This window comes from Ascaphus truei, chromosome 17 (genome assembly GCF_040206685.1).
Source record: "Ascaphus truei isolate aAscTru1 chromosome 17, aAscTru1.hap1, whole genome shotgun sequence".
In the NCBI taxonomy this organism is placed as follows: Eukaryota; Metazoa; Chordata; class Amphibia; order Anura; family Ascaphidae; genus Ascaphus; species Ascaphus truei.
Window position 1 is genome coordinate 33,944,472 of NC_134499.1, and position 14,190 is coordinate 33,958,661.

Here is a 14,190-nt window from a genome sequence, read left to right on the forward strand (position 1 = left end):
CAACTTCACTAACTAGAAGCTGCGAAACCAATTCTGCGTTTAAGATTTGATGAGGCTGGGGAGAGCCTGGGCAGAACGGCTATAAATACATACATGATGGGACAGAATTCAATAAAGAAATTCAGAGTACATGAAATTCTTGAAAAGTGGGTATTAAACGACTTGTTTCAAAATAAACCAAAGTTTCCGTCCAAAAGGATCTTCAAAATAAATCAACGTTTCGGCAAACAAGGACCTTCCAGTTATGAAAGGTCCCTTTTGGACAAAACTTTGGTTTATTTTGAAACGTGCCATTTAATACACTTTTTTGCAATTCCGTTTGTTTTCTTTATTCTGGGTTACTGTGCATGGATGCCTTCCCTTGCACAGATGCACTGTGCGGTAACCTCTTTTAAATTGTTGTTTTTCAACCGTATTTGGAGTGTGTACATTTCTAATATTTTTTTAAATACATATGGGACTCCTGTAAAATCGAGACCATTTGATGTGGCCCATGCAAGGCCCATGGGAGTTGATGCCTCAAGACACCATCCAAAGCAGCCTTGTGTACAGCAGGAAATAACGGCCCAGGTTAGAAAATGTGATTAACGTATTATTCTGTGAACTCTTCAATATTATGAAAGGACCTCTATAACTGGAACACAACACTATGAACAAACATGCACTTAAATGCAACATGACAAAAAAGACGTGGATGTAGAATGTGATTCAAGGTAAGGCCTTGTCCATAGTACCTCAGACGTCGCTTGCGCCGAACACAAACACAGGGACTCCAATACACGCGCACGTGAGAGGCCGCGCTACAGAAAATAGGAGACAAAATTGTTTGTATTTGCCACACGGCGGCCGGGTCACGTGATCGGTTCAGCCAATGAAAGCGAACCGCTCAAGTGACGTCACAGGCACGCGCCCTATCGCTCGACACTGCAGGAAACAGATCTTGGCAAGTACAGGCGCGCGTGATGTCACGCCTAACTGCTTCAACATTTCAACTGGAAGCAATTAGATTGTAAGCTCCTTGGGGCAGGGACTTTTCCTAAGGTCTACTTCTATGTTGAAGCACTTATTCCAACGATGTCACGTGCAGTACAGCTGTAAAACGCCATCTACATGGACAGCTATATAAATAAGGATATACAATAAGGATATACATACATACCAATTCCAACGTTTAAAGGGAAAAAATAGGAAATATGTAACTCACATGCTACGTACTTGAGCATTCGCTTTATGTCTCAGGAAGTGGATATTGTGTAGCATACTTTAATAATGTTATAAAGACTGTGTGCATTGCTTTAGTTGCATATATGCCCGTTCCACTTGTTTTCAAACAGTGTTATGATTTTTACCAAGTGACATTTTACACCTATTGTGACCCAAAAAAATCTAAAAAAAACTGCAGAGTTCCAATTTATCATAAACATAATTATAAATGATATATTAAAACAAAATGATATCCAAAAATCTGACACAAACCCGCAAAATATGTACCCAATACGGAAAATAAAAAGAAAAAATCATTAAAAGAAAATTATGTCAAAGTTTGCAATGACAAGATCAAGTGTTTCTTCTGAGTAATTAGTTTGCAGTTTGTAATGCATTAACAAGCCATAACTGCACGTCCCAGCATTACCTTAATACCGTTTGTGTCCAGTGTCACGTGCCAGCTGAAAACCAATCTGATTGGCCAATATTTTCTTATTGGTTTTTAAAAACAATCATACACGTAAATTCGAGCTGGTGTCACACCATTAACCTGTGTTTGTTACAGGCACACGTAACTCTTCCATTCACAACTACATTACGTGTCTAATAAGAGACGTTGTGTATTTTCTTTCTCCGAAATGAAAAAGGTTTCATTGAAAAGGATCTGATAAACCCCCCCCCCCCCCCAACATTGTATTGCCAATCATCATGGACACAAATGCCAAGAACATGTCACTTTCATTCAAACTTCCATTGCTAAAGAAACCACCCAACAGATTATGAACGGACAGCAGGTTTCTAGGCCATCCCTGCAGACCGGCATTAAACAGCACAGACTTTTCAGCAACTTTTCTCCTACTTCACGACTTAAAAAAAAAACTTTAAAGCCTTGTGACGGGGTTTAACCCCCACACTCTTCCAAGGCAGCATTTAATTAAGCAAACCAACAGGAAGTGGTTGCCTGAGGACACTGATCCCACCCAATGAATTCAGTGCACACACATTTAAACTGGACTCCTCTCACTTGCCTTCTCTGCAGAGTCTCATGGCTTCTCGTTTTTTCTCACACTCCTTCAAACTTTCATCCGATTCTAAACAACAGAGGGAATGAGAAGAAGGAGGAGGAGAAGGTCAGATGGGAATGGGGACACTTGCTGGTTACAGGAGAGCAGCTCGCATGCATTGGAGGATGAGAGAGAGAGAGGGGGGGAGGGATTTGCTGGGCTCACCCTCGCTCCCGTGCAGCTTAGCAGCATCGAGCCAGTGGTTCCACGGCTGGCCCAGCATTGCTTGTGGACTGGGCAGAGATCTGCGCTCCCCTGCAGTCGCCATTGCTGCCGCTGTGCTCTCTTCCTGCTGCTGCTGCTGCTGCTGCCGCCGCTGCCTGGCCGCTCTGCGCTGCTGCTGCTGCTCCCCTCCTCTGACGTCATCGTCGGCCCTTTCCGACATTCTTTCCGCTACAATGTAACACACACAAGAAAAAAAAAAGAAAAAGAAGCGTCATCGGGGTTTTTTTCTTTCTTAAGGTGGGCCGGGGCTGTTGAATATATAACCCCTCTAACTCCCCCTCCCTATCGCACTCACTTTGAGCAAATCAAATGCAAAGGAATAAACTGGGGGGAATTAAACATTTATGTACGTTATTGTTTTTAGGGGGGGGGTTGTAGGTTAAGGGGGAGTATTGGAAGTGGAGGAACAGTCACCTAAGTCAGGAAGGGGGTATTCCTTGGGCAGATCGCGTCCATGCTCGTGACATGCAGAACACACGCAGCTCCCTCCCCCTCCGATGTCACTAACACTAGTCGTGGAGGTGGATCACGGAGGAGGGAGTAGGTCATGATGATGGGTGACGTCAGGTTTCACTAACTACTCTAATAGTTCCCCAGCTCCCGAGAGCATGACTCAACACCCCTTCCCCTCCCCCTCGGGACGTCACCTGCATCAATGAAATAACTGAGGACCAACTTCTGGGGACCGAGGGGGGAGGGGGCAGCGAGGAGTTTCTGTTTCCAACCCGCGGCGGCGGGGAAGGAAGTGAAACTGGTGGCGTGCTCACTGTAGAACGTCTGGGGTGACAAGGTTCTAACAATGGAATGTTGGGGGTAAACCGGTTCTGATCAGCGGGATATTTTTCGGGGGGGGGGGGGGGGAGTCTGATTTTTTTATTTTTGTGTGATTAACCCTTTCAGCGCTGACCCGGGCCAGCAAACGCATTGCCCTGCTAATGTTACATAACATCAACAACACAAACTGTCTACATTAAACTCTGTCATTGTCCTTAAACTGTTATTAACCCCTTCACGGCCAGGTGAACTAGCACTGGCATTGAAGGAGCGGGCTACTGCCTTTGAAGTGGGGGGGGGGGGGGAGTCCGGTTCAAATCCAAGTGTGGGCTCCTTGTGACCTTGAGCCAGTCACTTTATCGCTCTTCACCAACATTATTCTATGTACAGAGCTGCGTACACTGCCTGCGCTACATAAAGAAACAAACTATTATTAAAGGGTTACTAAACTACATCCCAAAGCTGCCGGTCAACAACACCCTCTTCCACCCACAAGATACACCCCATGTCTGTCTGGTTTACCTATCAGTCTCGTGGAGCACAGTGCGAACCTCCCCCCCGAGCCATCTTGTTATGTGACCCAGGAGCAGCTCCCCGCGGGATAGTGGGTGTCATCGGGACGTGGGCTCCCGTTTTACCCTGTGACTCTTCTCGGGGATTCCGGAGTTGAGATGCGGATTCGCTGGGCTTCCTTAAACCTGGCACGTCACACACCGCTCCCCCTCCCACAATCCAGTTTCACGTCCACACAGCGGAGGAACAAGGGGGAAACCAGCCTGCCTAATAACTTCGCCGGTCACAGATTAGCTCTCCCAAGCGGCCGCACGGGACTTAGCGACAGCAGTGTCACTCAGCTGACATGTCACACGTGCTGTCACGTCCCACACTGACAAAGTGCAACTAGCCTGCTCAGTACGAGTCCAACATCAACCTAGTCTTCAAATACAATCCCTTTCTTCCAATATTCCACATCTCAAATTACAATTCCCACCTCCTAATAATGTGTGTGTATACATACATTATTTATTTTTTAAATCTAAAACGATGAAGTCACACGTTTTATATTTATATATATATATATATATATATATATATATATATATATTACACACACATTTTTTTCTACCTAAAAAAAGTATGCATATATATAAATATATACACACACATTTATATATATATATATATATATATATATATATATATATATCTATATCTATATCTATATCTATATCTATATATACACACACACACACACACACACACACACACACACACACACACACACACACACACACACACACACACACACATATAAAGTAAAAAAGAGAGAAAAGAAAAGTGTCCCACTAAAAGCACTCAAGCAAAAATGATAATGAAAATAATGTTTATTTATGGACATGGAAAACACTAAAAAGATATAAAGCTAAAACAATCCCCAAAGGATCTCTGCAGCTGTGAAATATACAAAATATCAAAGCAATACTGTAATCCTAAGTAAATATATAGAAATATATATATATATATCTTTTAAGGCTATCCCTGCTTCGGGACAGGTGGCTCAGTCAATGACAGCCACCTGTGCTGAAGCAGGGATATCCTGAAAACCTGAACTGTTGGTGGCCCTCGAGAACTGGAGTTGCCCACCCCTGATCTACAGCCACATCCATGTGGACATGCGTGCACTTTTACGACTACCTACTATGTAGTACAATAGTAGGGCACTTCATATGACGATCATGTCATGCCTGGAAGGCTCTGAGTGTTGGGATCATTGTTCTGTCTGAGTATCGCTATAGTGTAGCAGCATGTGCATTGTTGGAAATGTTAAAAATGACAGGGAAGGTGTTACATGGCCGTTTTTCCTTTATTGAAACTCCAGTAACGTTTTCTGTGTGGCTGTATACGCAAACCATAGGATTTAATAGCTATGGGTTATATATTTGTGACCGCAAACTACAAATCTATTTCTCTTATAAAGAAGAAAAGTGGATTCAATGAGAAGCAGGAAACAATGATTTTCTTACAGATTTCCTAACGCACGAAAACGGCAGGATTATGTGTTATGCTTCAGATTTAAAACCTAAAATACTTAACTATACAACAATTTAAAAAATAAAATACATGCATGGTAAAAATGCAATCTGCCTCTTAAATTAAACTCGACAGTAATTGAACTTCAAAAGCTCATTCAAGCACTTTCATGGTCTTATTTTATGATTATATTGTCCAAATAGGTTGGCCAGTTAACAAAAACTGTTTACGTGTCTAAAATATTACCTTAAAAAAAAACAAATCTAAAGTACATTTCCAAATAATTTATATAATACAGTGAGGTAAAGCCAAAACAAACCCCAAGTCTCAATTTACATTGTTTACAAATGTTTCCAAGACAACTTTCAAGCACCATTCAATAATATTTATACTTGTCTGATATTCATTTAAAAAATAATCACTTAACAAGATTAAACAGAGCACTGACATTAGTTCATGCTGGTTAGAAATGGGGGCAGCAGCATTTGAGCAAAGTGCTTCATTTACAATCCAATTGTTAAGACCATTTTATCGTTCCAGTGGGAAGATTTTGGAAAGTGCGATTTTACTGGGCAAAGACCTTTAGTTATCGTTGCAGTTATTGATAGTGATCAGCCAATGTATTCATGTCACGACAGATCTGTGATTCAAGGATAATTACAAGTGGTAGGTTTCTTTAAAACAAGGCCTCATAAACGACTGCCCTTTCTTTGTGTGTCGATTGCTTAGGGACTACATCGACTCCTGCGTGCAATACAGTTTCCTGCATTGTGCAAATGTTGTGCATTCACACTTACCCAGGCTGGGGTGGACAAAAATGTAACATACTTAGGAGCCAGACAGAATTTTTAGGAGCCAACATTTTGTTAAGCACTAGGAAGGTCGGAGGGAGAGGGGCATTCCAGCTAACTCCCTTTCCCCTCTGTCGCAGGGGGGAGGAGGATACCTTGAAACCTGACCTGTTGGTGGCCCTTGAGGACTGGAGTTGGTCACCCTCTGGGTTAGTAGAATCAAAAACTAAAACAAAATATTGCATACAAACCACGCATCTTATGCAGCTATAAATTCCATTTCAAACACTAGCTCAAAATTCGTTCTGCTCAAGGATATCTTCTCTCTGCCCCTTTTGCATTTAAAGCCCTCTCCCGCCTTAAACCTTTCTCACTGACTGCCTCACACCTCTGGAATGCCCTCCCCCTCAATATCCAACTGGCACCCTCTCCACCTTTAGGACCTTTCTTAAAACGCACCTCTATAGCCAAGCATATGTTTAGCTCCGCTGGCTGATACTATACATCTAATATGTCCTGACCTTGGCCCCTTGCAGACGCACTTACTAGAACGCCCTCCTTCTGTCTCTGTAAAAAATACCACTTAGATTGTAAGCTCTTCAGGGCAGGGACTATTTTTCCTATTGTTTTCTGTCTGAAGCGCTTATTCCCATTGTGTTATAATATTATGTCACGTTTATTGTAAAGCGCTATGTACCTAGATGGCACTATATAAAGATATAAATACGTATATTGTTATTGCACTTAACCCACCATATAACATCCTACATCCATTTTCCCATTATTTCCTAAACTATGACTGCAAACGTTAACATCGGTCATTCATTGTATAACCCATAATGCAGATGTTTTCAGCAGTGGAATCAACATGAAATTCCCAATTGTTAAAAACTTTCACAACGACATTAAAGTCTCAACTAAGCGGACGTGGTTAAACTTAGAAATGTAAATAACCTGTCAGGCTGCTGCACAGTTTCATGGTGACATCTATATGCTGCCACAGAAACCATTCATTTGACTGAAGAAAGCTGCTAATCTGAATATTTGTAGCTTGAAAAACTACTCCGTAAAAGTTAAGAGGAATAAAGGTTTTCAAAATCACTGCCAATCAAGCTCCATCTGGAGCTTAGAAAAAAAGACAGACGTTTGAAAAAGAATGAAATACCAGTGAAATAAAAATGACGGTGAATATTAAGTATTTTAATCAATCTTGTGCTTCAGGGGTAAATGTGGTTAGTTTGACCAAGCAATTGTGTTTATGACAGGTCAAGAACCTTCATGTGTCTGTCCTGATCTACAAAGAGGGCTTAATTGGGGGTATCATTGATAGCCCACTAAAAGTGGAATATGTGTTGTATGGGACTGATAGAATCTAGAGATAAGGCATTTGTTTTGCCAGAGATGGGATTCAATTATGGCTCGTCTGACATTAAAATAAACGAGCTACTGTCAAAGCCATTCTTCTGAAGTTTCTGCAAGGTTCAGGGGGACGTGGCTAAGAAGCTATTCCCCAAACGAGGGAATTTATTAAAATGAGCATAATGTGATAAACTCTATTCTAAAGAATAACTTTTAGATATTTGTATTTGTGAGACAAAGGCAATAAGGCCAAACACTTACGATTTAGGAGGTGGCCAGAGACAGATATTCATTTGTCACTCAAATGTAGGAGCACGCCAGTCAAAATGAGTATTCTTACATTCAGCAAACTCGCGTCTGCCTAAGTATTATAGACATAAAAGATATGAGGTCTCTTCATATTTATAGTCAGACTTTAAACGTCAAGAATGGTTGTTTTTTTTCTTCTACGTCATAAAAACTGTCAACCCCGTGGCTGACTGATCACAGGGGTGGGCTTATGGTGTTCTCAATGAAGGGGATTTAGAATATAAAAGCCCTACTTTTTAATTATGAGTTAGAATTCAACAAGAGGTGTGTTTTGAGATCAGACCAGCAAGTTCTCATCTTTCCTGCGCCAGTGATATCTCTGGGAAAAGCCTATGATGTGGTAAAGTATAGGAAGTTCTACGTATGTTTTATCCTTTTATTTTAAGAAACTGTTCTGCATTTATTGTAACTGTATGTTCGTATAAAAATATTTTTCTGTAATCTAAAGCACTGTATATATATATATAGTAGATGGTGCAGAACAATAGGCACTCCGTCTGGTTGAAACAATGTGGGTGCAAATCCTGTATGGTATAGAATAGGCAATACGATACCGTTTGAAGACGAATATCAGAGGCAACACTCCAGGTAAGTGGTCAAAAGAAATTTGTATTAACAAGACATCTTATCCAACGTTTCGGTCCTCGTGTGGGACCTTTCTCAAGGTGATGTGAGTGCTGCCTCTGATATTCGTCTTCAAACGGTGTCGTATTGCCTACTGTATATATATATATTTTTTTTAAAATTAAAATAATCTTTAATAAGTAAAGCTTTGGGCTCTGAATGAACTGTTGCACGCTCTATAGAGCGTAAAGTACATTTTCGGACACATTTTGCTACAACAGACTTTTGTGTGTCATGTGCATAGTTTTTCTTTAATAAACAGGGACCTGAGACTCTGCTAATTTCATTTGATATTTTTGGGGTGGTGGCAGCGAGTAGATATGATTGCAATCAAGGGGTAAATATTAACTAATTGAAAGTACCTTGTGCAGAAGAAAGGTGAGTTGGCTACAGTAGCCGTGTATACTAACCCTGGTTGCACCGTGACAGATGGTATATGGGGATGGAGTGAGGGGAGATATTACTAATTTTAGGGACATTTGCAGAAGGTGAAAAGTGAGTCAGCTAGAGAGCTGTATTAACCCTTTTCCAGTATGCAGGTCATATGCTCACAGATATGTGACATTTTTACGATTACTCGCTAGCAAACAATTATACACCTAGTATTGCAATGCAAGCCTTATTAATAAAAACATTTTTCTCCCATACCTTTTCGGATATTGTTCCGCCCACCAAAGTAACAAATGTGCTTCTAGAATTACACCATATAAACTTTCAGAGATGCTGATAGGATGTTGTTATTTACTATATATTTTGGAAAGTTGTTCGTCTTTTCGCTATGTCCATACGGGACCTGAAACGTTGTCTTTCCACTGTTCTTGGCTGACACATTAAATAGAAAATTGCATTATGAATTTGTGAGTAGAGTTCTACTTTGTATCTGTCCCAAAGGAGACCTGTACTTTGAAGAATTTGTTTGTCTATGTTGTGCTGGCTGCACAGGCCGGATTCTCCCCGCACTTTGGAACTGCGCTATGCATTTGGACACCACTTTAGATATCATAACCCAATTTTGCATGATGGCTCTTGAGATCGAGGAGCTGTTTTTTTGTCTATGTTTGGATACAATTCACAAATGTCATATGTGATGTCATCAATGATGTCAACATCCCATAACCTTCAAACTACCACTTAATCTTGGTCACTTAATCGAGCCATCCCATTATGTGGGATGCCGCCACATAACTTGATGCTTAAAATTGGCTTCTGCAAAATGTAGATACTCCAAGACTATGTAATGAAAAATGTATTTTGCCTAATGTCATCAAAGCCACTATTTTAGCAGGATGTACTAAGAGAGAAGACATATTCCTACCAAGAATCCCACTCATCCTTACAGACATTCCTTTCCAATTCAAACTACTTCAGTATCCAGTGAAGATGTCTCTTTGCAATGTCAATTAATGAATCTTTAGGGCTGTCACTTAAAGTAGCTGGACTGAATGTAGAAAATCCATGTTTTGCACATAGTCAACTTTATGTTGGATGCTGCAGAGAGGGGACTGGAAAAATGTTTTTGTGCGCCTGATGGAAAAACAAAAAATATAGTTTACCCAACAGCATTACAATAAAAATACATCATTTTGTTTTCATTAAGAAACCAAAAAATGTAATTATCCATTTATAAATCTCAGTATTTTTTGGTTTCTTCGAATTCTTGAATATAAAGTGGTAAATCACTTTTGAGATCCACTTAAGTATATCTAAGGCCCCGGCTATAGTAGGCGCGCGCTTGAGAGATCCGTGGCCTTTGGGATGGGGAGGCGTGACGAGGAGGCGTGGCGGAGGCGGGGCCGTGACATCACAAGGCTAGTTCGCCCTCATTGGCTGTACCGCCCATATGACCGGCCGTCGCGCGGCAAACACAAAATTGTTTGTCTGCTCGAAAATCGTGCGCTCTATGACCTGCCTCATAGATGTATGGGCTTTTGTTCGCGTCACGCAAAGTATAGATGCGGCCTAAACATAGTTTATGACTGTAGATGGCAAGGAAATAAAAGCGAGCAGCTATAAGTTCTTGGGCATGCCAACATTAGATTAATACTAAAATTAGGCGAATAGAAATCCAATTCTTGTTCTGTTATCGCTTTAGTTGTCGAGAACTTAAGTATAACTCAGTCAACTGATGAGGGTGTCTGCCTCCTGTAACTAGTGCTAAGTAGAAGACTAAACCAGTTGGCTTGTACTCCAGCATTACCGTGGCATTTCTGATACAAAGGAGGTTATAGACATGACACATATTTGAAATGTCCAGTTATATGGAGAATACTTTTGTCTCCTGTGTAATATTTTTTGGCTGCATATTGTTTCAGGGGCTTACATGTTTTTAATAAGTATAAAAGACCCTTCTTGAAATAGGTCCATTATTATTGCATACAGTATATTGTAATTTTGCTGAATGAAAGACTGTTACTTTTGAATGTTGTAGCAGAGTTGTGTTTCATGAAAATGAACTTATCGGCATAAACATTAATTTTCTTCAAACTTTGCTTACAATATTTACCACTGATTTATTGTCTTTGGGGTCTGAAGATATGTAAAAATGCAGGTTTTAGACACAAAAGCCTCAACCGTGACGGTATTATGTAATCTCTCAACAGAATACTCTGTATGATTAATTATTTGCCATACGCTCGAACACATTATTTCATCAACTATGACAGAGACAAAAAGGAAATATTTCAGCTATATTTGTTGAATTGTTCTGCTTTTGTTTGAAGGCCATGTAATAGATTCTATGCGTGACGAGTATTCCAACATGTTCCATGTATAGGACTAGTAGAAAAGGATTAAATAAGGGGAAATTAAGATAATTACTTGTCATTATGACAAGGAAAGCAGGAGACATTATACTGCACTATTGTAACTATATCTTCTTCATGCTATTAAGATAAATATTCATATAAAATAATGGTACATACATTATACCAGGAGTGGCTAACTCAAGTCCTAAAGGGCCATCAACAGGTCAGATTTTTTGTATATCCCCGCTTCAGCACAGTTGGCTCAGCCACTGACTGTGCTGAAGAAAGGATATCCTGAAAATCTGACCTACTTGTAGACCTTGAGGACTGGAATTGACTACCTCTGTATTATTCTACTCCGTAGTGTAGCAAACCAGATACATTTGGGTAGACTATTCATTTGTGCTGGTTAATCGGTTCTCTGCAGAGCTCCTGCTGGAGCGTGGTACAAAGTAGTGAGGTTCGATGCCAGGGGACAAATGGATATAGGGAGCTCAGGTCTATTTAATTGACACAGAGAAGCAGAGTAGATTTTGCTAATCTTTTCTGCATTACTGCTCTGTAAGAACGTTACCGGTACGTGATAAAGACAGTACTTTCTTTCCCTACCATTTGCTTCAGTGTCAGTAGAGACTGTTGGTTGAGCATTGCCTCCTGGCAGCATTAATAGCACAGATCTTGCATGTTTTCCCAAGACTGGGCTTTGAACCCTACATGCTTCATAAATCCCATTTAGAGAATTATAGAAACTAGCTTAACTAAAATATAAGGCAGTACAGTTCTGTGCCAACAGCCAAGCGCTTTGGAGGCTATTTAGAATGTTCTTACAAGAGTCAGCTCACAGCAAATCCTATACCCTGAGCATACCTTTCTCCCAGTGCCCCAGTATGGGCAACAGACCCACAGCTCATCTAGACCCCTTTAAATCCATTCATACAAACTTTGTAGATAGGTAAAACTACATTATTATAGATATCGAGAAACCACCCAGGTCATCCGCTGCATCATTTAGTTCTCTTACGGAATGCCTTCTAAGCGTTATAAAATTGCATTAGAGCGAGGTGCATCTCAAATAGATCAAGTCCAACATTTCAAAGCAAACAGCGTTACATCTATTCTATTCCCATTTAAATTGATTAATATATTCTATGAGAGAAGAAAAAAACAAACACTTACACAAATAAAGTATTATTATTTAAAACCATGTAAATATGTTTTATTCTAGGAAAGTAACATTATGATACTACATAGGAAATGCAACTCTGCAGTACATAAGCCCCCCCCAACCCCCCCCTTATTTCTTATTTTTTTAAACCAAACCACAAAAATAGTTTGAAATGTATGTATTTTACAGCATGATGTAAAACTCATAGGCTAAACATTGGGACATGTACAGCTATTCTGTATCAGAGGGCCCCAGAACAGGACTGTGCAAAGATTTGCCCGTGTTGGTAAACCCAAGGAGTGTAGGATTATGGGTAGCTAGGAGACCCATAACTGTGGCTTTTGGAAGAATTTTAATAATATTAATTATTATTATTTAGCATTCACTGTGTATACAACGATAAAATTAGAGTTTCTTATATACAAATCAATGCCCCATAGAAGTCCAGTTGTAATCAACTGTTGGTATACAAGACACGGGGAAATAAAGGGGTTATTCATTAAACAGAGATATTGTCAATCATTTGAATAATCCCCATAGTGCCGAGACTGGGGTTTGAACCGTGTTCACCCATTTCAAATAAAGTAACGACACACAGTAGGCCATCATCCCTTCTCGCATAACAGGAATACTTACACATACTCCTATTATGTCCTGTGTATTACTGCTGCAAAGAACTATTTACATGAATGGCGCTGTATAAAGATATGTATATAAAAGGGGGGCTAAGAACGTCACACAGGTTTGTGTGTGTGTGTGTGTGTGTGTGTGTATATTACTTGTGAGCACATTCACATGTCTTACACAGGTCTGCAACCCCGCTTTTCTCCATTCTCACCTAGGATACAGTGCTTCCACTGTAGCAAGGGATTCTGGGAAATGACATGCAAATGAGTGTGTATACATATATATATATATATATATATACATACATACATATACATACACACACACACACACACACACACACACACACACACACACACACACACACACACACACACATGTCATTTCCCAGAATCCCTTGCTACAGTGGAAGCACTGTATGCTAGGTGATAATGGTGGAAAGCAGGGTTGCAGACCTGTGTAAGACATGTGAATGTGCTCACAAGTAATATTTTTATATGCTGTATGCTATACGGTGGTGGGTTTTTAGTCACCTTTTTACCCACCGTAAACTAAATAATGTGTGGTGAAGACCTGCCCAAAGTCTTAAAGCAGCAGTTCAAGCAATATCCTACATGTGTGTTTTTTTAATAAATCAGTTCTGTACTATAAGAAAATACTTGTAGCATTTAAAAAATAAAAAAAATGTTTTAAAGACATTTTTTAATGTTTCTAATGTAGGAAGCATTTCCAAAGTGACAGCCCCTTCCCCTTCTGATAGGCTCTGACTCTTGAGCCCCTGTCCTCTCTCTAGCAGAGCACCAATTGTATCTAGTAACTGCCCAGTCAATCATATTCCAGGAACTACATTGCCCATAATGCTGAATTAAATAACCCTGAGTAAAGCGATTAATTACAGGAGAACGGATCGATCTGCAGCTTAGCTAGTCACTTGTAAGTGTGCAGATTGTATTGATACACATAATGAATGGGGGGACAAATTTTTTTTTTTGAACGGCAGCTTGAAATTGCAAAGCCAGTACAACCAACCTCACACTGATGAGACCGACAAGGTCGAAACAGTCTGTCTGCGAGTGGGTTCACTGGCTTTGCATCTCATCCCAGGCTAGGTTTAAAAACTGTGTTTGAAACAGCGAGAGCATTGGCGTAGGGGTGGCATGTAATAATGGCTTTAAGACAAAAGGTGGTCTGTGCTGATTTGCATGTCATTCCCCAGAATCACTTGCTGTAGTGGAAGCGCTGTATGCTAGGTGATAATGGCAAAAAGCAGG

General features: G+C 40.3%; 1 protein-coding gene across 7 annotated transcripts in view; it reads right to left on the reverse strand.

Annotated features, from left to right (window-relative positions):
- ATXN7 (ataxin 7) overlaps nt 1-14,190 on the reverse strand; it is an 89,795-nt gene that overhangs the window by 60,397 nt on the left and 15,208 nt on the right. For 4 of the 7 annotated variants that reach the window (XM_075574728.1, XM_075574726.1, XM_075574727.1 and 1 more), the window contains 2 exons: nt 2,436-2,663; nt 2,235-2,297 (listed from right to left, as the gene is read on the reverse strand). In XM_075574728.1, the coding sequence (XP_075430843.1) occupies nt 2,235-2,297; nt 2,436-2,655 (283 nt within the window). In that variant the 5' untranslated portion in view covers nt 2,656-2,663. Of the gene's footprint in view, nt 1-2,234; nt 2,298-2,435; nt 2,664-2,909; nt 3,047-3,791; nt 4,082-14,190 lie in introns of those variants that run through there. The other 3 variants (XR_012788624.1, XM_075574724.1, XM_075574729.1) reach the window with 2 other exon arrangements.